The 24,314-nt window shown below is 61.5% G+C and overlaps 2 protein-coding genes and 1 long non-coding RNA gene across 4 annotated transcripts; 2 read left to right on the plus strand and 1 right to left on the minus strand.

The window, feature by feature from the left end:
* The first annotated feature begins 3,512 nt into the window (after positions 1-3,512).
* Positions 3,513-13,842, plus strand: CSRNP2 (cysteine and serine rich nuclear protein 2). Of its 2 annotated transcripts, XM_062597241.1 has the most exons (5): positions 3,513-4,919; positions 8,788-9,035; positions 9,220-9,479; positions 9,757-10,053; positions 10,351-13,842. In XM_062597241.1, exons 2-5 carry the CDS (start codon positions 8,885-8,887, stop codon positions 11,230-11,232), a joined length of 1,590 nt encoding a protein of 529 aa, XP_062453225.1. In that variant the 5' UTR covers positions 3,513-4,919; positions 8,788-8,884; the 3' UTR covers positions 11,233-13,842. The 2 variants fall into 2 exon arrangements, with proteins under 2 accessions (XP_062453225.1, XP_062453223.1); XM_062597239.1 differs by having other exon boundaries at positions 3,513-9,035.
* Positions 13,843-14,221: 379 nt separating this feature from the next.
* On the minus strand, positions 14,222-20,707 carry LETMD1 (LETM1 domain containing 1). Its single transcript, XM_062597302.1, has 9 exons — positions 20,583-20,707; positions 19,976-20,127; positions 19,686-19,801; positions 19,264-19,346; positions 17,905-18,091; positions 17,449-17,550; positions 16,819-16,971; positions 15,951-16,047; positions 14,222-15,470 (listed from the first exon to the last, which is right to left on the minus strand). The coding sequence occupies exons 1-9, from the start codon at positions 20,705-20,707 to the stop codon at positions 15,400-15,402; spliced, it is 1,086 nt and encodes a 361-aa protein (XP_062453286.1). The 3' UTR covers positions 14,222-15,399.
* Positions 20,708-21,853: 1,146 nt separating this feature from the next.
* Positions 21,854-23,088, plus strand: LOC134152212 (uncharacterized). The gene is made up of 3 exons (XR_009960977.1): positions 21,854-21,934; positions 22,156-22,331; positions 23,044-23,088. It is a non-coding gene; the product is annotated as an uncharacterized LOC134152212 (long non-coding RNA).
* The last annotated feature ends 1,226 nt before the right edge of the window (positions 23,089-24,314 follow it).

The raw sequence follows: 24,314 nt of genomic DNA on the forward strand, positions 1-24,314 counted from the left end.
TGGCCAGGACAGCAGTTGAGTAGATCGTACTTCCCCGTCTGTAAGATCATAGTAGAGATCAAGATGCCCTGGATAACACCTGCCTCTTAACCAAGTGGGGCTTAGCATTACCCGAGAGAGCTTTGAGCAAAATAAGTAGGGAAAAAAGTAAGCTATAAATCAGGCATCTTATTTGAAATAAGGCTGCAACAAGACCCAGCACAGGGCAGAAGATGTAGGTCCTGGTTCGGGCCAGGGAAGGTCCCACGGGGTGAGTGAAGGCGCTGGTGTCTGCGACAATCTGTCAGTCACATCCCTGCTGCTAACATACTGGCTGCTGCTCTTTATTTATAAGCCATAAAATAATCTGTTCCTGACATCCTTGTCTATCTCCTAAAAAAAATATGTCTTTTCCATGGAGATGCAAATCAAAATACCTGAAACAAACGGGAGCTGGTGGGAGGGGGAAGGCCAGACCTTCCCGTCCGGCACCAGCCGAGCGCCCGTGGCCTCGGCGCGTTACTCTGCCCTCGTGCAAAGGGCCCGTAGACCAGTAGCTCTCTAGATTCCTTTCCTCAGAGCCACGTCCGCTCCCCCTCGCCCCCAGATCACCTCCCAGCCGTGTCCGGGCCTGGATAGCAGGGGCTTGGCAAGGAACCGAACGGTCCCTGCGGATCAGCGGTTTCGGGAGCAGCAGAGGAGCAAAGCTGAGCGCCCGGCCGACTTCGGTGCTGAAGAAGGCTGCGCTTCGTTGCGAAGCTGCCGGTGGGTTCTCCGCAGCCGGGAAGCGCTCTCCGAGCCGCCGTGGATCCTGACGGGAGCGGCCGAGGCCTCACGCCAGGAAAAGCGGTGTAAAAGCCAATTTTGCCCGCTTCTCGCAGTGAGCGGTGCAGCGTGCCGGGGAGCGGACAGACAGCGGACTCGGCGCGCAGAGGTGCTCGTGTTCGGGCAGCTCGCCTTTTGTGCGTACGTTAGTGTGCCCGGCCACTGGGAAGGTGTGTGTGTTAATCCTGGCTTTTTTTTTTTTTTTCCTGTTAGTATGCGAGAAGTGTAATAAGACATGTACAATCGCGACACGGACTTGGTAAACCTTTTCTATCCATGTTTCTGGGTGCGTACACGTTCTTCCGATTCATCGTACGGGAACGTGCCGGCCAAGTGCTTCGCGTCTCCGCGGTCGCACGCGGCGGCTCGGGGAGGCGAAGGGAAGCTCCCAGCTGGGCAAGGTAGCGGTGGGCCGGTCCTCCGTCCACCCCGGCCCCTGGCCGGGAGGAAGGGGGTCGGAGCAGGCGGACGAAGAGGCTTTTTAATCGAATCGCTCTTTGCCTGAACAGCTTTCCTGCATGAATAACTTGACCTGCTTATTAGTTAATTACTGAGCTAATCCTTAAGCCAGGGGGAAGCGCTGCAGCTGCTCGCTGAACCCTTCCGGAGATGAGCGTGGTTGACGGGGCTCCCTCCCCGCCGGTCCCCCCGGTCCCAGGTGAGCGACGGGTTCTCGAGCAGGGGAGGGAAAAGCCGAAGGTGGGAACGCCGGGGATCCCGTGCGTCCCCCCCCCCCACCTCGCGGTGTCCGCGCAGCGTTTCGGGGCGAGAGCGTCCCGCGCTCCCGCTTCCCGGCGCGCCCTTCGGCTGGCAGGAGGAGGAGGAGGAGGAGGAGGGTGCGGGTTGGGGACCGGGGCGGCTTTCTGCCCGCGGCCAGCCGTGGCCTGGCCCCCGTGAGCCGTCCGAGGCCCGGCTTACCCGCCCGCTTTTTGGCTGAGCTGCCCTTCGGCCTCTCCGCCGTTAAAGCTGCAGCTGTTGAGTTATTTCTGAAATAAGGCGCTTTTTGCCTCGTCGTGCTGTTTCTAGCCTTGCTAATCTCCTGTCTAGACTCCTCCGTAATGCAGCTTCTGGCCACCTCGGCTCTTCCAGCTGGGTTTCCGCTGCGGGCGGGAGCCTTCCCGCCTCCGGGGCTCCCCTTAGCCCCCCCTTGGAGCAAAGCTGGGATGGGGGGCGGGGGGGGGGGACGCTGGGCTCTGCAGCGAGGCCTCGGAGGGGGGTAAAACCCTGCAGCCCCCAAAGCCCCCGTGGACCCTCGGGCCGAGCCGGGTGCGTGCACCCCGTCTGGCTAGGGGGGCAAAGGGTGCGGGGGGGGGGGGGGAACATCCCTGACACTGCTTCAGGGGCCTGCCAAGGGGGGAGGGGGCCAGGCCTTGCACCCCCAGCCGCCCCCCGCCCCTGCGCAGCGCTCGCTCCCTGCAGCGCACGGGCAGACACCCCCCCCAAAAAAACTACATTTCCCAGCGTCCCTTTCTCCCCCTTCCGCACTACATTTCCCGGCGTGCCCCGCGCCGCCGCCTCCCTTCCGCCGCGTCCGCGGCGCGGCGCCGGCCTCGCTTTCCCGTCATGCCGCAGGGCGGGCGCGGCGCGGGCGTTGGCGGGGAGGGGGGGGGGGCCGGGGGCGGCGCCCCGTCACGTGACGCGGGGTTATATAAAGGGCGGCGCTGCGCCGGCCGCTCCATTGTTGTCGGTGAGCGGCGGCGGGGCGGGTCCGCGCGGCCGGAGCCCCGGAGCGCGCCGAGCCGCCACCCCGCCCCCACCCCCACCCTCCCCCCCGGCCCGGGGAGCCGCCCCCGCCCCGCCCCCGCCCGGCCTCCGCCCCCGGACCCCCCCCCCCCCACACACACAGACCCCCCCTCCCCCCGCCGCGGAGCCGGTGAGTGACCGGGGCGGGGGATGGCGGGGCCCTTCCCGCCTCTGAGGGGGCGGCGCTGCCCCCCCTTTGGGGGGGGGGGGCCCTTCTTCTCGGGGGGGGTATGTGGGGGGGGTCTATAGCTGGGGAGGGGGCTGCAGCGCTCGCTCGGCTGCGGCTGGAGGGGCCTGTAGGGCTGGGGGGGGGGGTCGTGGGGCTGGGGGGGGCGAGTTGGGGTTCTGCCCCCACCCCCCCGCGTGGGGCCTGTAGGGGATGCGGGGGGCACTTGCAGCTGGAGGGGGCTGGGGCCCTCTGCCCTCCTTGTATAGGGCCTATAGGGAACGTAGGGGGCTTTCGTACCTGGAGGGGGTTGGGGCTCCCCCCTACCCTATAGCTGGTGGCCTATAAGGCGTGGGGGGGGGGGCCCTGGTAGCTGGGGGCCGCACGGGTTGTGGGGGGCCCTTGTAGGTGGGGTCCTCTGTGGCTGCACCTCCCCTACTTGTGGGGCGGGACGTGGGGTGCTCTCGCAGCTGGGGGGGCTGGGGCTGCCCCCCTGCTGCACTTTGAGGGGGGGGGCACCTATGGCGGGAGCACACGGAGGACGCCGGGGGTCCCAGGCGTTGTCCCCATCGCTGGGGCGCACAGGAAGGTCACCACCACGGGGGGGGGGGTGCAGAGGGGACGCCCCTGCGAGGAGCTGCCCCTTCGGGGACGCGGGACGGGGCGCGCGGGGCGTCCCCGTGCACCCGGGGCGCTGCGGCTGGCTGCCTTCCGGCCGTAGGGGCGGTTGGGGGGCGGACGGGGCTGCCCCCCCCCTGCCCCCGAGGCGCGGGGCAGGCAGGGAGCCGCCGCTCCCCCCCCCTCGGAGAGGGAACGGCCTCAGGGTCGTCCTCTCCTGGCCTCGGGGCCGGCGCCGCTCTGGGGAGGGCGCTTCGAGGGACGCCTGGGGTTTGGCGAGTCAGCGTGGGGATTGATGTCTTCTGCTCGCAGGGAAGATGCAAGATGGATGGAGGGCGCCGTCCATCCCGTGGGACTGCTGCTCTTGCGCCTTGCGGGCGCGCTGGGCCACTTGTGGGGCCTTCCTTTTTTCTGGAAGCGGCAGGCAAAGGTGACGGATGGGGTAGTTACAGGCTTCGTCCTCCCTCGGTGAAGGATGCAGCTATGGAGCTGTTCCTTCTAGGGTGGAGATGGTGTAAGATTTGGGTTAAGGAGTAGTTAGGCAGTGGAGACCAACCAGAGTTGGGTGAGGCCTTTGTGGAGTTCTTCATCCCCCTTGCTGGGAAGGCAGGTAACCGTGGGACCTTGGGGTCTTGGCAGGGTGGTTACAGGAAGAAGCAGGTGATGAGGAGTTGGATATATTGGTCGTGTTCTGGAGCAGATACAGAGCAAAGGACTGTCATGGTGGTTTTAAGCTCGAGGTACGTCCTGGAGAAGAGAAGATTGGTGGTCTCACCGTGTTTCTCTCAATATAAGATATGAGAGGGAAGGAAAGCTGGGACTCTGGGCACGTCATAAACGTGCAGGAGAAAGGTGATGTTTGGGAAGGTGGTTAGAGTGAAACCTCCTGCTGTCGGGGCTGCGGAGTTGATCGCCGTTGCCGTGACTTCCACCCTGTCCAGCCAGGAGCCTTCTTTCCTGAAGCGGGGAGCAGGAGTAGGAAGGGAGCTGTTTCTGCTGAAGACCTCCCTGCTGTTGGTTAGGGGTGGGAGCCTGTTCACCCGTTTCCTTCAGCCATCAGCGGAGCGTGTCTCTGCTGGTGCCGAGGCCCTGGAGTTACGGCGATGTGGCCCTGCCCCTCCTCACCGCAGGCTTATTTCAGGAGGAGCTGTGGTCTCCGAGCGGATGGAGCTTTACCCAGCTCAGGTGCTCCTTGTTCTCCTTGTCGCTGGCCAGGGCCTAGCTACCTCAGCTTTCCTCGGTTACGGCTGCTGTCCGGAGGGAGCCCTGGAGTGCGCATCTGCCTGCGTACGAAGTCTTTCCCTTGTGACCCAGGTGAGAAGAACATCTAGAGGTTCGAGTTCGGATTCAGCAACCTCGTGCTTACCCTCGTGAGAAGCTGGACCAGCAAGATAACCATGGTGGCCTTCTCCCTACTGTGGTACCTTCACCCTCATCTTCAAGGTCTTTGGAACAAGATATCCCGTCGAGCGACTGCGGGGTACATCCAGCCTTGTGGCTTGATTCCGGGGACGCGCTGATGGGCGAAGGGCCCGAGTGTTTCGTTAAGACGCAGCGACTGTCCGACTGTCCGACTGTCCTCAGGAGAGTGGTAGCGGCGCAGGAAGAGCTGCCCAGCTGCGGCGTACGCGAAGATGCGATTTCAGGGGTTGTTTGCGCTCGGGCGGCCCGGACCCACTGCTGCTAATTTTGATGCCGGTTGCATAAGTGCAGGCTTCAGCGCTGCTGGTGTTTCTGCTGCGGGAGCTGTAGCCTAGATTTATTTGTTAGCTGCATTCGCTCTCAGCAGCGCAGAACAGAACCTGAATCTTGTGCGGCTTGCTGCAAAACCTGCGGCCGGCTGCTTGCCTGAGTCCTGTTGGTTTAAGGAACGATGCGGGCTGAACTCCGGTCTCTGGCGTGTTGACCGGCGAGGCTTTATCGGAGCACGCGTCCTTTGAAACTGAGACAGCTCGGGGCGTAAAAGATCCGTAAAGCCTTTGGCTGCAGAGGCCGGTACCCGAATCCTTGGGGAAAGCCTCTCATGACTAATTTGTAAACAAGCTAAGCCGCAACTGCTGGACTCCTCGCGTTTGTGGAGTAGCTGCGTCCCTTTCGCGCTCCGCCTCGGGGACTGTCCCACCGCGGTGGCAATTCCTTAATTTGCTTCCTGCGGCTCGTTCGGACGAGCTCCTGCTGTGCCCGCCCTCATCGCTGCCCTCGGACGGGGCCCGGCGGGAGCCGCCGGCCGAGGGTGGCGCCGGGGAAGCGCTCGTGTTCCCCCGGCGTTTCGCAGCCCGCGGCGGGTTCGGCGCTCCGCGAGCCGAGCGGGTCAGACTTCGAGAGCGAAGCCGCTTCGCCGGGGGCTTCCAGCCTGGGGAGAAGCCGCCTCGGCCCCGGGAGAACCGCCGTCCCTTGGGAAGGGCGGCCGGGCGCCGCCTTCCTCGTCTCGAGCGAGGGTGAAACCGCAGGCTGGCGTCTTTCACCTGCCAAATCCGCCTTGCGTTTTGACGTCGCCTTCGCGGGAGAGGATGAGTTCAGTGCTGCAGCGGAATAAAATGGGCTCCTTTGCTTTCTTCTTTTTTTTTTTTTTTTTTTTTTTTGCTTTTTTTTCCTGCGTATCGCGATCCAGCCCGTTGTTCATGGGGACGGGGTTATAAGATGCTGCCTCTCCGGGGCCGAACTCCCCGCCTGGCTGCTCCCGAGGGAGGCCGGTGGCCGGGGCCGCGCGATGCCCGTGCGCCGCCGGGGGGGTGCGGAGCGCCGCGGTCCCCCGAGTTTAGCTGCGTTTGGCTGGTTTTTCCGTTCGTGGTTGTTGCGACCGGAGAGTCGTCGCGGGGCAGGACCAGCTTGTGCCTCTTGCTCTTTGTCCGCCGCTGATTTCACCCGAACGCCTCGAGCCCCGGCCAGCGCTGGCGCGTCGGTGCCGTTGGCCGTGCCGGGCAGGCGGCTTCGCCGCGGGGTCTGCGCCCGGAGGCCTCCCCGAAAGGCGAAGCTTGCGAGCGGGGCTGCCGGCTGCGGCGTTCGCCTTCGGCCCCGGCTCGCCGGGAGCCTCCGACGGGGAGCTGCCGGGTTTGGCCGGGGCCACGGCGGAAGGGTGCTGCCCGGGGCGCCCCGGGGCCCCGCCGCCCCTCGCCCCGGGGCGTCTCGCTGGGCGCCCGTGACCGTGCCTGTCCCGTCTCTTTGCTTTCTGCGGAGCCCCTCCCCGCTCCCGCTCCCAAAGGCAATTCCAGCAACTGCTGACATGGAAAAATTAGTATTTTTAGTTTAGCTCCTTTCGGCGCGGTTTAATAGCGGAAAGAAGGGGAATTAGTGTCACGTGGCGGTTTCCTGCGGAGCACGGCGTGGAAACCTCTGCCCGGGACTGGGGGAAGTTTCCTTTTCTTTCTCCGTTCCAGTCAAATTCCCTCCTTGGGGCTCTTGTCTCCGTATAAAAACGAATGAAACCTACGTGCCTCTTATTTCCCCCCCCCCCACACGCACCCTCCTCGACTCCTGCCGCCTTCGGAAATAGATTTTCTTTCTTTTTCCGGCTCTGCCTTCGGCCCGGGAGGCGAGGAGAGAGGAGGACAGGCTCGCCCTGCGCGAGGGCCCGGACGGCTCCCGGCTCCCTGCACCAGCACGCGGGTCCGCTCCGGCGCGGCGCCCGTCCCCGGCGGCTGCCGCGGCGGGCGTCGAACCGGCCGCGAGCCCTCAGCTGGGCCCAGACGCCGAGCAAGTGCGTTTTCTATTAAAAAAAAAATATATAAACTCGCTGTAATGAATGAAGGAAACTGGCCGTCGCCTCTCGCCCGCAGCCGGCGCTCTCCCACCGCGAGGAGCGACCGGGCGGCCGGAGAAGGAGGATCCCTGCTCGGGCAACGCTCCGGCCGGGAATTTCCAGCATGGAGGAATTAGCAGCAGGTCTCTTTACTGCTGTCTCATCCTGTGTAGCACCTCCCCCTTCGGCGGCTTGCTCGCTGCTCCCTGGTACCTGCGCTCAGCCCCGGCTCCCCGCGGCTTTCCTCTTCCTTCCTCGCGCTGTCTCGCCCCGGTTGCTCTCCCTACAGCAAGAATTAATTTTTTCTTCCCGCGCCGCGCAGCGCCGGGCACGGGGAGGTGATCCCGGGGTAGAAACGCTGCCGGCGACCGCCGGCCCGCTCCGGGCACCTCCTCGCCGTGCAGACGCGCGTAGCTGCGCGAGAGGTGTTTGCAGGCTGAACCCGAGCGGCGGCGGCGCGGCCCTTGCAAAAGGAGGCGCGAGCATCTGTCCGACCCCGCGGTCCGTGGGTTTCTGTTCGAGCCCCCTTCGTTCCGTTGCCATGAGAACCGTTGCCACCGCGCCGGAGGAAACGCGGAGCGGAGAAGGGAGAAGGGAGGCCGGGGTGGTGGCGGCGGTGGCGGGCGCTGCCTTCCCGGCGCCTCGGCCCCGTCCCGCTCGCCGCGCTTCGGAGCCGACCTCGCTCCCGCGGCCGAGGTGGGTGCGGGCGGAGGGGCAGCAGCGGGAGCGCGAGCGGTCTCCATCCCGCCTTTTCTCCCTCGGGCTTCCAAAAATTCCTTGCTCGCCAGGCCTCGGCGTTTCTCTTCGCTTTGGAGCGTGCGGGAAAACGCCCGAACCTCTCGCGGCAAAGTCCTGCGGGGGCTTCTTCGCCTTCCGCGCCCGGCGGCGGCAGACGGCCCCCCGCTCCTCCGGAGAACCTTTGCAGCGTGACGTCTCTCGCACGGGGACTTAGCTGGAGACCCAGCCCCGCGGGCAAGGTGGTTTTGCCGCTGACCTGCTCGGTGCTCTGCAAGAGTTGGGGCGTTTCGCTAAGCAATAATAAAGCGATGCAAAAAAAGGAGAAAGCAGAAAGCAGAGAGCAGAAAGCACGTGCTGTGCTCGGCTACAAACCGCGTTGGGGGTTTGCTTAGCCTAAGGCACCGACGAGTTGCTTTGAGCAGCGGGCTGAGAGTTTGCGACCAGTTGAACTTAACGCGTGCGGCTGTTTGCATCCGAATTGAACCGTTTTCTCAGCTTTTCTCAGGAGGATGAACCTGTCTCTGAGAAAACTCGATTGCTCGTTGGCTTCCTTCCTGGCTGGGGAGCTGGCCCCGGGGTAGGAAGGGGCCGCGGCGGTGCGGAAACCCTCCGGTGCGGCGGAGCTCTCGCTGCCGAAGCCCTCGCGGCGCGGCTCCTTCCGGGCCGCGGATCTCTTGCTCCGGGACCGAGGATCCTTTCGTGCTTTCTGCTGCTCCCAACGTCGCCTTGTTTATTCTTAAGCTTTGCCGCGACGTTGAGGCTGGCTGCGTTGTGGTCCAGCGCTGCTGGAGGCGGCTTGTCACCGCTGCCCTGGGCGGCCTCTCTCGGCGTCTCCCGGGGGGGAGGCTGGAAGCTGCGCGGCCCTCGGGCTGCTCCCGCTCTGGCGACGGTCGAGCGGGCTGCGCCGGAGCCCGCGCCAGCCCTGCTGCTGGGATGGAGCGTCCTGGCGGGTCGCTGACTTTGCGCCGTGTGCCCCCAGGTACCTGGAGAGCCCCGCCGGGGGCTGGCGCGGGAGACCTCGCGGCGAAGCGCTCGCCCCTGCCCGCTGCGCGGCTCTCCATGCGAGCCCCGGCCCGATGGACGCGGTCACGAGCGCCAGCCTCAAGAGGAAGTTCGAGGAGGCGGACGTGGGCTCGCCTGTCTCCAACTCGGACGATGAGATCTCCAACAGCGACAGCGCGGACAGCTGCGACAGCGTCAACCCACCCAGCTCCGCCGGCTTCATACGTGAGTGCCCGCGCGGCCAGCGAGGTCCGCGCCGGGGCCCAGGGCAGCGCGTGGGGCCCGCGCCCCCCCTGCCCTCCTCCGCGGCGCGCTCGGAGGGCTCGGAGAAGCCGGGCGGCGGAGCGGCGCGGGTTTGGGCCGCCTCCTTTCGCTCCGATGTATCCGCTCGGGTTTTCCCTCCCCGCAGCCACTTCCATCCTGAAGCGGCAGAAGCCGCCGCGCCGGAAGAACGTGCGCTTCGACCAGGTGACCGTGTACTACTTCGCCCGCCGGCAGGGCTTCACCAGCGTGCCCAGCCAGGGCGGCAGCTCGCTGGGCATGGCCCAGCGCCACAACTCTGTCCGCAGCTACACGCTCTGCGAGTTCGCTCAGGAGCAGGAGGTGAATCACCGGGAAATCCTCCGCGAGCACCTCAAGGAAGAGAAGCTCCACGCCAAAAAGATGAAGGTACCGCTCGGGGAGCGCCGCTGCCGGCGCGGGGCAGCGGCAGCCGCTCGGCTCGGCTCGGCTCGGCTCGGCAGGACGCTCGCGCCCCACGCTCGGAGCCGGGGCTTGCGTTGCTGCCGCGGGGGAGTGGAGGCTGGGGAGGGCAGCGTGGGGAGGAGGGGACGGAGCAGGGAGTTTAAGGCGCCTTCCTGCACCCGGATACATTTTCCGTGGGAGCTGGATCCGGACCCTTCGTTGCTTCTGACCCTCGTTTAAACGCGCTGGTTCTGCCCCCCAGCTCACCAAGAACGGCACCGTCGAGTCCGAGGAGGCAGACGGCCTCACGCTGGAGGACGTGTCGGACGACGACATTGACGTGGAGAACGTGGAAGTGGACGACTACTTCTTCCTGCAGCCGCTGCCCACCAAGCGGCGCCGGGCCCTGCTCCGAGCCTCCGGCGTCCACCGCATCGACGCGGAGGAGAAGCAGGAGCTGCGGGCCATCCGCCTGTCGCGGGAGGAGTGCGGCTGTGACTGTCGCCTGTACTGCGATCCGGAGGCCTGTGCCTGCAGCCAGGCGGGGATCAAATGCCAGGTGAGTTGGGGTGGCGCTGCCGAGCCCCCTCGGCCACGTCCTTCCGGTGGGGCTGGTCGCAGCTTCGGTGCCGGTGTGCTCAGGCTCTCCTTGGGGTCTTCCTGGCACCTGGCTTGCAGGAAGAGATTGAGGTGGGATCATAGGAGAGAGACCTGCAGCTCCAGCCTTGCTCCGGGGGCCACCCACGTGGTCGGGAAGACACCGAGGGCGGCTGCCCCCCTCGGGCACGCTCCTGCGGAGGAGCGCGCGGGTCCTCGTGCTGCCATCCCTCTGCTGCAGCCTCTCCCTCCCTACCAGGTGGATCGCATGTCCTTCCCCTGCGGCTGCTCCAGGGACGGCTGCGGGAACATGGCCGGCCGGATCGAATTCAATCCCATCCGGGTGCGGACTCACTACCTCCACACCATCATGAAACTGGAGCTGGAGAACAAGCGCCAAGGCACGCGGCCCCAGGCCCCGGAAGAGGAGTCCGCTCACGGCTCTGGCAGCGACTGGCTGGGCACGCAGTCTTCGGAGACGCAGGACTTCCAGGAGTTCATGGCGGAGAACGAGACGGCCGTCATGCACCTGCAGACGGCGGAGGAGCTGGAGAGGCTCAAGGCTGAAGAAGACTCCAGCAGCGGCTCCAGCATGGAGAGCCTGGGGGTTTGCATCCTCGAGGAACCTCTGGCCGTGCCGGAGGGCTTGTGCCCGGGCCTCAGCGCCCCGATCCTCATCCAAGCGCAGCTCCCCCCGGGCTCGTCCGTCCTGTGCTTCGCGGACAGCCCGGAGCAGGCGACGGCGGCGGCGGGCGACCAGCCTTACTTGAACAATGCACCCGTGGTCTACTACCAGGTGGAGCCGCGGTCCGTGCTGGGAGCCAAGGGAGAGGGCGGCGGCGCGGAGGAGCTGGAGGCGCCCTCCTCGTGCACGAACGACAAGGATGCGAGCGTCATCTCCGTCCCCGTGGCCTCGCTGGTGACTTGCAGCCGCGCCGCGCCTCCGAGCAAGGGCGAAGCGGCCAAAACCGCTGCCTCCTCGTCCTCGGAGGCTCCTCCGTCTCCCGAGAGCCGCCGAGCGGCGGCCGCTCCTCCCTTCTGCACAAACTCTCCGTGCCCCGAGCCGGAGCCGGCCCCGGAGAGAGCCTGCGAGCTGCCCTCCGCGGAGGAGCGGGCGCTGGGGCCTGCCCTGGCCGTGTGACTGGCCCGGGCACCTCGGCGCTCCTTTCCCCACTGTCTATTTATTGACGATATTTTATGGAGCGGCACCGGCCGCTCGAGGTTATTTAATTCCGGGGGGAGGGAGGGGAACGGGGCTGCTTTGTACAGACGGTTTTACACGACTCCAAGCGCTTGCGGCCGCCTCGCGAGGCTGCGGGCGCCGGCGGCTCCTCGTCTCGAAGGCTGGAAGCGCCGGCGCGTGAGCCGGGCGGCTCTTCCCGCGACCGCTCCGCACGAGGACGCGTCCTAGAAGCAATAGCGCGAAACCGCCCCTCGTTCTCGTCCCTCCCAAGCATCCGGCGCCGGGCTTGACATGGAGGCAGCGGCGGCTCCGTCCCGCTGCTCGTCCCGGGCGAAGCCGACGGTGCTCTCGCTGGCGCCGCTCCCGCCTCTCCCGGCCCGGAAGAGATCGGCTTGCCGCGGCGCCGCCGGCGCCTGCGACCGCTCGGTCACCGTCCGCACGCCGACCCGGAGCCGCTTGCTTCTCCGGGGAGCGTTTTGCTTTTTCCCGGTGCGCTCTGCCGGCCCCGCTGCTCCGGCCGCTCTGCGGACGGGCCGGCGGCACCGCTCGCCTTCCCGGCTTGCTCTTTTTCCCCCTCCCCCCATTTTTTTTCCTTTTTTTGAACAAAAGCTGACTTTTTCTAACACACTGAATGTTTACTGGGCCACGTAGCAAGGCAGCAGCTGCCAGTGCTGCTGCAGCCGCTCGGCCACGGCGCAGCCCCAGCGGGCTCCAGCCTCCCCAGTAAGGGCAAGGATGGACTGGGAGAGCCCGTGGAGGGGGATGCTGCCTGTGGCTTCCCACGCTCGTTAGCGACCTCCTTTTAATTGCACAAGAGGGGTGAGAACACGGCCCCCAAACTCTTCTGGAAAGCTATTTTTATTTTTTTTTAACCACCTTGTTGCTTTTAATTACATCCCGCTCCTGGCCCGATCGGCGCCCGCGCGCGGGAGGCTCCGGCGTGCTGAAGAGCCGCAGCTTTTCCTCGCCCGGGCGAGGCGAGGAGCTCCGCTCCTGCTCCAGCCTTTCCCCATCCATGGGGCCGCGCGGCAGGAGGGGGCGCGGGGAGCCCCGGCAGCGCCGCGGGGAGCAGGAGGGACTGCGCCACGCTGGAGCCCTTCCCTGCCGCCGCCGCCGGAGCCCGAGACAGCAGCCCGGGCTGCCGCCTCGCCTTCCCTTTGGAAACCGCCTTCGGCTTGCGGAGCTGCTAGCAGGAGCCCCTGCACCAAAGGGAAGCCGCCCCTGGAGACCACGGCGAGAGAACTGGGGCGAAACTGGGCTGAAGAAGTGCTGGAATTGTTTTGGGTTGGGAATTTTAAAAAAAAAATCTTTTTTTTTTTTTTTAAGGCTCTTCTCGTGCTTCTGTTTGGCAGCTTCTCGCTGCGGTGCAGGAAGCGGCTGAGCCAGTTTCGCTTGCTTTGTCGAAAGGTGGTTGAAAGCCCGTTTTTGTGCCCGAGCCCTCGCCGCAGCAGCGTCCGTCCGTCCGTCCACATGGCGCCCGCCACTGCGTCCCTCCCTCCCAGCCGGCGCTGAGCCCCGCGCATGCACGGGCAGGCGGCAACGTCTGCTCCTCCGGCGGGTGCCGGGATCGTATCGCCGCCCCGTTCCAGCCCTCCCCGGGCAGCTTTCGTCCTCGAGCCTCTCGCCCGGGCTCGCTCTTTCCCTGTTTCCTTCCTGCCTTAACGCCGCAGCCTCGTCCCTCGCCGCAGCCCGGCGGCCGCCTGGGCCGGGTTCGGTTCGGATCAAAGCCTCCGGGGCCGGCGCCCTGCCCATCCCCACGGCTGCGGGGCGGGAACGGGAGCAGCTCTGCGCTGCAACGCCAACAGCGACACTTGAATAGGTTGAAGTCTTTTTTTTTTTTTTTTTTTTTTCCTCTCATTTGTTTGTTTTTAATTAATTAACTCGACGGTCCCTTCCCAGATTTGTGTCCCAGCCCTTGGGCACTGCAGGAACAAGCGAAGCCAGGTCAGGAGCCTCCCGCGAGGGGAGGCAGCGCTCCGGGACAGCCGAGCCTGGGCTGCTCGCCCTGACCCGCCAGAATGAATCCTAAGTGGCTGTTTAGGATGGGTGCTTTCACAAGAAGCAAAGAACTAATAGGATTTATTCTATTTTTACAAAGATAACTATGCTGTTAATAGTGCAATGAAAGCGCATTTCTGCCTTTTTTTTTTTGTTTGTTTGTTTTTCAACATAACTCACTGACACTAATGCTGGTACCGCACTGGCTCCTTCGGAACGATTAGCTGTGTAAGAAACCCATCTCCTCTCTGGTGCTACTGAGCTGTTCCGGCAGCAGCGTTGCTATCACGCCTCGAAAGCCAGTCGTTACCTGCTAGTTTCTGAGTTGTAACACTCTGGCGCTAGCTCGCCTGGCTCCTCTTCCTATTTAAATAGTGACTCTGCTACTTTCTAACTCTCTCACACACACTGTATACAGGTGGCATTTTTTTTTTCTTTTTTCCAGTGTGAATCCAAAGCTTGTCAGGTCCTCCGCATTTTTTTTTTTTGCCTTTTCAGTTCTTTTCATTGTGATAATGCTGTATTTAAAGAGAATATTTAAGTGTAAAAATAAAGAAATGCTCAAACTTGCACTGTGAGTCGATCTCATCTTACAGGGCATTAAAAAAAAACACATCGGTGAAATGCTCTTGCTGGAATAAGGATTTCAGAGTCAGGAAAAATAAAGCTCCCAGCAGCACAAGCGCAGGCTCCAGGATCGCACCTCGGGATTTGCTCTGGGCCAGGGAAAGGGCTGTCTTCCCCACGGGGCGAGGGAGCCCCTAAAGCTGGCCTGAAGCACAGGTAACTGGTTACTGGTTCTTTTTTCCAGTTTCGTTTCTATTTATACCCTAATGCGAGTTAGAAGCGGGGGTGGAGGGGGCAAGTTCCCATGTTAGTGGGCTGCTTCCTCGGGTGGAAGAGCTGGCGGCAGGCCAGCGAGCGGAAGGCAGGACACAACCTCAGGACACCCACTTCCTTTTGTCTTTAATAAAACACTTAACAACACTTACAGCAGGTTCAAATTCACTCAACAGATGGACAGTTCTCATGCATTGACTGTGCTGGGTAAGACTAGTTGGTAAAAGGCCGAGTTTTTAATCCCTTAATACGACTTGCAGCCTCGGACACGCAAGGGGAGCGCGCAGGGAGCTGCTGCCAGCCAGCCTCTTGCCCCCCAAAGCCTTGCGCGCCGAGCGGAAAGCGCAGCGCTAAACTCTAATTAGGCAGAGCTTTAATCGCTTCGGAGACTAACAAAGACCGCGTCCTCAACCGAAGACGCCGCTTCAGCATTTCCTCTCGAACGCAATTCGTGTCTGCGGCAGCGTTTCTGGCACGGGGGACGGAGCCCCACCGGCTGCAGCTCGAGGTGAGGTGGGCGCCCGCGCAGGCTGCGGCTTTCCCGCCAGCCCCCGCCTCCGTCCTGCAGCGAGAGGAGCTCCCGGGAGGCAGCCAGAACCGAACAGAAGCACAGAAACTCCCAGCGCCAGGTAAGGTCGCTGTGGGGGCAGCACAAGGTTTTGCGGTCTGGTCCTAACCCCTGAGGGCGATTTTTCTACGTAAGACTGCTCAGAAAACCAAGTAAATCTTCTGCAAGAGCCCTGCTGTGGAAGGGCGCAGCAAAACCCATGCCGAACAGAGCCCGCTATCAGGAGTTACTACGGGGAAGCTTTGAAAGGCAGAGGAGATGCCTGTTCTCCCTTGTGAAGGGCTGTAGCTAAAGTGACACAGCTTAAGAGTTGTAACAGTGAAGCCACCTCCCCCCGCCAACACCGAACGGCGTCCGCGGCGGAGGGAAGGCAGAGGCCGCGCTCAGCCCTGCTCCAGGTCCCGAGAGCGCGTTCCTGCTGCCGAGGGGCCGTGCAGGGCAGCGGGAAAGCCGTGAGCTGGGCTCGCCTCCGGCGGAGAAGGGAGCGAGTCCCGCGTTCGTCCGCGCGGCAGCGCTTCCGCGCGTGTGTGTGGGTGTGTGCATGTGTGTGTGTGTGGACGCGAGGGAGCGCGGGGCTCTTCTCGCCGACTCCGGGCCGTCGTGCCACACTGCCAAAAGGATCTCCGCTCCATCAAAGCCAACGAGCGCCGGAGACGGGCTGGGATCGGAAGTCCACGCGCAATGCCACAGGTGAGGGCTCGCAGCCGGGGACTCTGCTCTCACTCCTTGGCCCTTATGTAGTTGAGGGACAGTAAGACCATGCTGTTTGCCAAGAGAGAGGCCTCGGAAGCTGAAAAGACAAAAGCTGAGTCAGAGCAGCACGGGGAGGGAGGCAGAGCACAGCAGAGGCTGCAAACGGCAGGATATAAACCAGGCAGCTTCAAACACGCTCAGCCTGAGCTGCGCCACAAGCTGTGGGTCCCCTCTTTGTCCCTAATCCCCCCCCCCGAGGAGCCGGCCTCGCTCTCCCGAGGGCTCTTTGCCCAACTCGGGGACCCGATTTCCCTTCTGCTCGTTTTGTTTCCACCAGCCCTGCTGCAGCGCTCAAGGCTGCCACCGCGAGGGCTCACGCGACAGCGGCACCCAGGCGAGCGGCGCAGGCCGGGCCATCCCCGCCCGGCTGGTGCTCAGCACGCGTGAACCGGCGCCCACACTCGCATCCCTCTGCGAGGGCGCTCGGAGCTGCTCCCCGGAGCGCAGCGGATCTCCCAGCATTGCCCAGTTCAGCGCCGCCAGTCGGCCTCTGCCCGCCCGGCTCGGCCTCCGTTACCTTGCAGCTTGCAGGACAGCCCCAGCCACTGCTCCAGCCACGCTCTGCACTCGGACGCGCTCAGGTGCGTGGAGTTCAGGCCGCGGAGGTAACAAGCCTACGGATCACAGCAGAGAATCAGCACGGGGGCACTCAGGCGCGGCCGCTCCAGATCACGTGGGAATCCCTAACGTCAAGCGTTACGCGCTGCCATCCTTCCTCGTCACCTCTTACCAAACAGGACACATCGAACTGTTCCACGCTGTGCCGTGGAGCGACCCTCGCGCACAGCGCTGTCTGGGGGTGGGTGGCGCTGCCACTTGCCCCGAGCCCCCCCAGATCCGAGCCCCCTGCGTGCCGAGAGCCAAGCCTTTTCGCAGGGAAACTCGAGGGGGATATGGCCAAGCCTCCCTGTTGCTCTTTCTTTCATGATCTGTCTCCCTGCTCAGAGACTTACTGGCGAGATAGCTAGCTGCAGCTGAACGTGAATATTTATTGGCTTGGCTCTGTCTCAGACACCAGTATAAACAAGATTTTGTAAAAGGCCACAGCACGAAGTGCTTTCACGCACAACATCCGCACACAGGCTTCAGCGGGGCACGTGGGAGTTCTGCCCTCACCAGGAAGGCTGGGGCATTCTCAGGGATTTAACAGCGAGTCCTTGTTCCTCCACTACTTTGCAGAACAGCTTGGTTTGAGGTGCCAGGCTCAGACAACACCCTCACAGAGGAGGGAATCCTGCGGCGTGCGGTGGGCCTGGAGGAACGCGACCTGCCCGGACGCAACGGGGCAGGGCCAGCAACGGGGAGGGCCAGGACGACAGAGCCCTGCGGGGGGTCCCGCGCTTGCTACAGCGCCCAGCGCAAAGGGAGAGGGGCGTCATCCTCACCGCTTTCAGCTCCTCCTCGGAGAGCTCGCTCAGCCCCAGCCGCAGCATGGCACGGTCCAGGTGCCGGATCTCCAAGACGTGGCTCCGCAGGCGATACCTCAGGAACAAGGCCGGCAAATGAGGCGTCAGGAACAGGACGTGGCTTAGGGCTTTCTGAGGCAGGGAAGGAAAACGAGGACAAGGGCGCGATCTCAGGTGAGCCCACACGACAGCACAGAAGCGGGAGCGGAGCGTCCGACCCGCTCAGGCCCAAATTTAAATCGGACAAAGCGCCGCCTCCTCCGTCCTGTCTTGCACTTTGTTCCCCTTTAATCATTCAGACAACTGCTCACAGCCCGTAGGGAAACCCTGAGCTGCCCCTGACAGTTCTCATTCCGCCCAAATCAGCAGCGTGGCCCAGTGAGCGAAGCACAGAGCAGAGAGCTCAGAGAAACCAGCTCGACTCTGAGTCGAGCTGCTGGATGCAGGTGGCTGCAGCGTGTTCACGTTCGTGGGCAGGCTCAGATGCAGCCTATGGTCTGACCAAAGCAGCGCACGAGGGACCCGCAGCAGAAGGGGCGGTCAAAAGGGCACCCGAAACGGGCACCTGCACGTTCTCCGACTCGCGGGGAGGAGGAAAGCGGCACTCACCACGTGAGGCACCCGGAGCTTGTTCAGGCCCAAGGGAGACCCCGAAAACAAGCCTCTCGCAGCATAGAGTTCAGCCACGCGCGGTTGGGAACCTCGCTGCACCTGAAAGCGCCAAAACGTTCACTGTCACTGAAAAATCAGAGCCCTTCGACCACCCCAAGGGTGCCAGTCACTACCGGATCCAAGCTAAGGAGGACCAACGTTGGAATCGGGAATTAGCAGCCTAATTCCGGCAGCATCAGGCTCGGTGGAGCTGGACAGCTGCGCCAGGTGACCAGCAGCACCCAAGCTCATCAAAGCGAGCTCGGGGAGCCCCGCGGACACGCCAGATCCAGCCTACCCGCCACGACGCCGGGTCCTGCGCGCACGGGACGCCGCAGCCAGAGCGCGAGCGCGCGTGCCGAGGCGCGTGTCGGGCCGGGCAGCCCACGCAACCGGGCCGGCGGCGGCGTTTACCTTGGCGCAGAGCTCCTGAAGCTGCTCTTGCAGCCGCGGCTCAGGCAGGGACCGTGCTGCCAGAGCTAAGCTCTTTACCACGTCCGAATACGCTTCTCTCCGGATAGCGTGGTAAGCGTCCAGGAACTCAACCTGCTGCTGTGGGGTCCAGAAGTAGCGGATCAGGAGCTGTCTTGGGAAGAAATACCTGGGGGAGAAAGGACGATGCGAGATCAGAGGGGGGAGCCTCGCACGCAGGGAGGCGCGGACGAGCTCGGGTGATGGGATTTCGTTTTACAGAGGAAAAGAGGCACAAGCCACGTCGTGCTCCGGGGCAGCTCGTCTCTCTCTAGCCTGAACCACGCGCATTTCCTGCCCGGCCCCAGGGCACGGCGCGCTCGGGCCCTTCAGGAAAGGCCCGCTCGGGTAACTGGATGGCAGCCGTTCCCAGACGGACATTCCCAGCTGCGGCTGACGGTCTCGGAAAGCCTCGAAAGGAATCTGCCCTCCGCTGTTTACACAGCGGGGCTCTCCCCAGCTCACAGCTCATAAAACCCAGAAAGCAGAATTTCGAAATCCAGGAACAGCCTGGCTGGCTCAGGCAGCGAGGGAGAGGAGCGTTCGAAGAACTAGAGAGGCAGCCGGGAAGGAATTGTGCAACGAGGCTGCTTCTCCAGCGCCACGCGCGCAGGGCTGCTCACTGTGGACACGCGCTCTACGGTCCCAGCACCGCGCCGGGTTTCAGTTTCTGTAGGTTAGAAACAAAGGCAGAGATCTGCACACAGCGAAGAAAATCCTGCTGCAACAGTGAAACGACAGCTGGGTTTATTCAGGTACAGGTACTTTTTATTGCAGCAAAACCTGGCCCTCAAGAGAGGGTCTAAAAGCAATCCCACAAAATCTAAGACACCGGATCTCTGTGGAGGACAGGACAGAAGGGAGAACTTAAATGTACAAAGAAGGAAAGAAAAAAACCCAATCCAGAGACCTGGCATGGCATTTAGTCTGCGCAGTGGGGGCAACGCATGTCTGCAGATAACAGATCTCTCCTTTTATACTTTCTCAATTCAGAAGCAATTAAAGGACTAAATTAGAAAAAAAAAAAAAAAGAAAAAAAAAGGCAGGCCTGGGAAACAGGGAAACGTATTTTCTCTGAATTTGAACGCTACCGAAAGCGCTCCCAAAGCGTCTGCAGAGATAGCTGTTCTGCAGCGAATCTCCTTCCCCAGGCAGCTGAGAAAGCAGAAAGGAAGGAGCCCAAAGATCGGCGCCGCTGCCGAAGCCCTGCGCTCACCGCTGAGCGTCTGCCCGTCGTTATCCCAGGAAAGCCCTGGCTGGGGAAAGGCAGCGTTTTAGGAGCTCTATAAAGCTCGTACTCACATCAGGACTATGACCAAGAAGTTGGCAAAAGGCGGAATGGCGATAATCCCGATAGGAATTGCCTTGATCAGGTCCCTGCGGAACTGTCTCAGAAATTAAAACAGACAATTAGGGTTTAATACGAAGTTAATGAAACTCACTAAAAATTAATAGCAAGAGATAGATCCCAACCCCAGTGGCAACTTCCAAACCCAATTTTTAGCGGGAAACGCCCCGTTAATAAGCCCATAACCCAGAGAAAGCTGCCGGTCTGTCCCGCTCCGACCCCCTGCTGAAGCCAGCCAGCTGCATGCAAAATCAGAGGAGTTTTTTTGCCCTCCCCGGGCAGCAGGAGGGAGGCAAAGCACGGCGCTGCCGCCGGAGCCAGGCGGTCCGACTCGGACACTCATCCTCGCTCCCAGAGCCCAGCCCGCGCGCCGCACCTGTCTCAGCCTCTCCATCTCCCTGTAGGGAAGCTGATGAAAATTCAGCCGCTGACGGGACATTTTTAGCCTGATCTTCCTTATTTCTTTTACTTCCCAAAACAGCGCTTGAATTCCTGCACAGACAGAGATGACACTGAGGCCCCTGCATCCCAGATGAACAATCGGAAGCATTGCTGACAAAGTGATTTGTAGTTTTTTGAGGAGGTTAAAAAGAGAACAAGCAGCGCATCCAGCTCCATTAGTTCTCCCTTGAGAAGCAAAACCGCCTCCTCCTCTCTCAGACCCACCTTTCGTGAAAGTCGCATACAGCACATAGAAGCGGGGGAATGTCCTTTCCAGAAACCTCTCGTATCTCCCATTGATGTGCTTGACTTTCGACACGAGGGCAGTAAGAAAGGCTCGGGAGCTTGCTTTGGTGGAGAGGCAGCACACCGGGTGCCTGCAACAAAAGGCCGCCCATCAGCACCCTTAGAGCAAAGGTTTCTCGGCTTTCTGCAGGATCGGGCTCCGCAAAGGAAAGCCCGAGGTGGCTGCGAGACAACGTGGGAGAGGCCACGGCTGCTTTTGCTTGGCCCCCGCAGCCCCCGTCCCCAAACCGCGGGCGGAACCGCCGGTATTTAGGGGTCACGGCCAGTAATTGAGGGGTGGGGGTAAGGCCGGTCACCGGCGGGCTGCTGTCGCCGGGGAATTGGGAGCCCATGGCCGGTAACGGGGGGGCTCTAGGGGTGATATTTGGCCCGGGGGAGGCGGACGGGCTGCCGCTGGCGGGGTGTAAGGGGCCGCGGCCGGTAACGACGTGTGTTGGGAGGGGGTCGCCAGGGCCGGTAACGGAGGGCGTGGGGGGAGACAGTTGACCCCGAGGCGAGACTCGGGCCCCGCCGGCGCCCCGCTCACCTCGGCGCCCCCCGGGCGGAGCGCGGCTCCAGCAGCCCCCGGCAGCGGCGCAGGGCGGCAGCGAGGCCCGGCCCGGGGCCGCGGCGCCAAAGCGCCCAGCAACAACCCGCCCGGGACAGCGCCATCTTGGCGGGGGCATCGCCGAGGGGCAAAAGCCAAAGGGCAAAGGTCAGGTGGGGGGAACGGCGGGCGTTGATTGGCTGAAGGGAGCGGGGGCGGGAAGGGCGGGTGACGGCGGGCGGAAGTGGCCGGGGGCGATCACGTGACGGCGGGCGGAAGTGGCTCCGCGGGCGGGTGCGGTCATGGCGGAGCGCTGGGGGGTTCTGCACGGCGGGTCTCCGTGAAGGGCCCGCAGTTGACGCCCCTCCATTAAGACCCTCCCCCCCATTAAGGGCCCCCATTAATCCCCCTCCATTAAGGGTCCCCCGTTTAGGCCCCCTCATTTAGGCCCCTTCCGTGACGGGCCCCCATTTTAAGGGACTCCACGTTAAAGCCCTGCTCCACTAAGGGCCCGGGTTGTCAGCAGCGTCTTTTTTAGTTCCACATTAGCCTGTTCTGCACCTTCGCGAGGTACCTCGAGGCGCCGGCAGAGGCCTGGCAGAGCTACGTTTCGCCTTACGAAGCAGAGGGCGATCGGGTCGCGGCAGGGGGCTGGGCGGCCGAGGGGCTGGGCGCAGCCCTGGTTCCTGGGTGTTTCAGTCGTGCCGTGGCTGCGCCAGGAGGGAGGCTGTAACTCGTCCCAGCTTTTCCTCCGCTGCCCTGTCCCCAGCAGTGGGCAGGAGGCCACCATGTCCCCAGTGTGGGCCAGCACCGCAGTGGAAGGTCTTTGGGTCACCTGAGGCCTCCTCTGCCCTAGGTGAGGCCTCCTCTGTGCAGGCCACGTCCGCAGGTGCTGGTCTAACCCTGTCTTGCTCCTTGCGTGGCAGACTCAGCTCCAGTACTTGGCAGTCCTTGCTCCAGGAAGGTTTCCCCTGCCCTGCCTTGACTTCCCTTGGTGCAAGGTTGGTTCAAGTCCATGGGAGATGTCCCATCCTCCAAGGGCTTTCCCCTTCATGAAGCCCCTTTTCCCTTTTTGACAGCTCTTCTTGAGGCACGTCCCTCTTCGGAGGAGCTCCTGCCAGTCTCTCTGTCCCCATCCTGGGCATATTTTTGAGCATTCAACCCCACCTTTGTCCCTCCTTGTTTTCCAGTCATCCCTCCCTTTGTCAAGGCCTCGAGTGGGAGCAGCCGTCCCCACCCAGGTCCATGCGGGACATTCCCTGCGCCATCAGCCCAGGGATGAAACTGCTGCGTGGGACTGGGCACCAAAGCCATGCATGATCCCTCCAGCTGTTCTTCCCTTCAGCAGCAAGGTGCCAATAACCTGGGAACTGGGTGGCCAAACCAGTTTTGCAGCTGTTCCTGCGTAGTTTCGTGCAGGTCGTGTTTGTTTCCTTGGCTGTGAGATTGTCACAGGAAACAGGGTCAAGAGCCTTAAAGATGATCTGTTGTGTCTATCGCTAAGCTTTGCTGTCTCTTTTTTTTTTCCTCCCAGACATTATTAAAGCTAAGCACTATGTTTTCTCATTTCCAGGTTTGCCAGCATCTCCTGCATCCTCTGCGAGTTCTCAAAAGATGCTTTCCCAAGGAAGATCCCATCTTTTCCCTAGAGAAAGCCAAAAAACCCACCATGAGCCACTTTGACATCTAAGGAAGGCAGGAGCAGCGTGAAGGCAGTCACGCACACATGTGTCTTTGCCCTGCTGGGTGGTAAGTAAGTCTGTTACCCTTGTACGTGTGTTTTTTTTTTTTTTTCCACATGTTGCGCATTCAGCTGTTGCTTATCAGAAAAAGGCACCAGGGGCCTTTTGCGGGTTTGAGAAAAACTCTGGGTTTATCGTTGTGCTTTCATGGGTTTCAGACCAGCAGGAATCAGTGATAATATATTGTATTGATCCAGGCAAGGGAAGGGATAACGTCTTATCAGTGCTGCACGTACTGAAAATGCACAATAGTGCCAGTTTGGGCTTTAATCTGTCAAATAGCCCCAGTGGAGCAGAGTCCAGGCTGCGTTTTGAACTAATCACCAGAGCGCTCTGATGCTCAACAAAATGGCTTTTTAATTGAGGTCCAAGATTGATAATGTGCCCCGGTGACCACGTAACCCACCTTTCCCCAAGCCGGCTGCTGCCACTCACAACGCAGAAAAGGCTCCGCATCAAAGCGCGCGGCCGTCCTATTAATTCCACTTTGACAGTTTTACGGTTACGATAAGGCAGAAATAGATGTAATTGCGTTCGGAAGACTTTGAATTGTCTGCTGAGCGTCTCTGGGGGAACTCTGCCCAGCGCCGGCCGGACCAGGGCTCCTGTTTGCAGTGCCCGTGTGCCGCGGGCGGAGGAGAGAGGGAGTGGAGCGGCGGGACGGGTGGGGACGCCTCTTATATAGAGGAGGGAACGCTGCCTGGGCTATCCTCTCCCAGAAACTGCGGAGCAAGAAGCGGCAACCCTCCTGTGCAATGCCCAAGAAATACACTCTAAAGCAGAACTCGCCGACCTGTGAATTGGGTGAGTATCACGAAGTCCTAGCATTAGGAAAGCCGCTCCTGGAAAGCCTCTTTCTGGGTGCAGGAGGGTGAGCTGCTCTCCACACTAAGCTCTCCATTAAGCTCACAAAAAATATAGGACATATTTCCAAATGACAGTTGTTTCATTTCCTCCCTCTGCTTGCAGCACCTTGCGGGGATGTTCTCGCTGCAGACAGGTTAGGGATCTGCTGGCTGATGCTTCACTCAGTCTAATCCTGCAGTATTTTCAGAACAAGATAAAATTTCCAGCCTCTGGACAAAAGCTATTGGCATCTCCCTCTGAGGGACATAAAATCCCAGAACCACCTCCACATAATTTCCTGTGGCTGCATGCTAAATGGTGGCTGCTTTCTAAGTGAGGAAGCTGCCAAGTGCACCTTCCCAGCACCCATCCTGATGGGAGAGGGTTAGGGCTGCGGTCACACTGTGACTGCTGTGCTTTTTGTTTTCTTTTTTTCCTCTAAAGCCCGTGCTGGATAGGGCTGTTGGCCCTTTCTCTACAGAGGTTGGGTAAAGCAAGCAACTGCCAAATCTCCCCTTTCCCAGTTTTCTCCTCCTCTTATCTTTCCTGGATTCAGGGTTTTTGGGAATGTCCCATGTGATTGTTTTGCTGTCTTGTTTAAGCAAAAAGGAATGCGAATTGCAAAACCTGCATGTTTGGGAAAAGTGAGAAATGAATTCCGGTTCCCCTCCTTTCTCGTACTGTGAAGGGCTCTCGTTTTCAAAAGGCGACTTCTCTAGTGTGGATCAGCATTTGCACGCTTCTTTGCTCGTGAGCCAGATCTCTGTGTCTCTCGCTCTCCCTTGTGTCTGTGATCAGGCTGTGGTTATGAGAGAGCTTTCTTGATAATTTACCGAAAAATGAGAAAGGTTGAGAAATGAGAACGTGGATGTGCCTTTCAAAATGATGCTGTCACACACTAATTCCAGGGCTGGCAGGTTTCTCCTCTACCTTACAAAGGAAATCTTTTGCCTTTGTTATCAGAAAGTAGTATCTTTGTATCTTAAATTTTCAAGGGAACCTCCAGAGCAACAGGAAATCTGTGAAAGAGCAGGATTTCCCTCCAGAAAAGATAGGCTTAAAGAAAACCAAACAAAACCGAAATCAAGAGTCTCCTTTCTCCAAAATGCAGTATATTTTTTGTGAAAGGGATGCAAAGTATAGA

The sequence above is a fragment of the Rhea pennata genome, chromosome 29, assembly GCF_028389875.1.
Source record: "Rhea pennata isolate bPtePen1 chromosome 29, bPtePen1.pri, whole genome shotgun sequence".
Classification (NCBI taxonomy): Eukaryota; Metazoa; Chordata; class Aves; order Rheiformes; family Rheidae; genus Rhea; species Rhea pennata.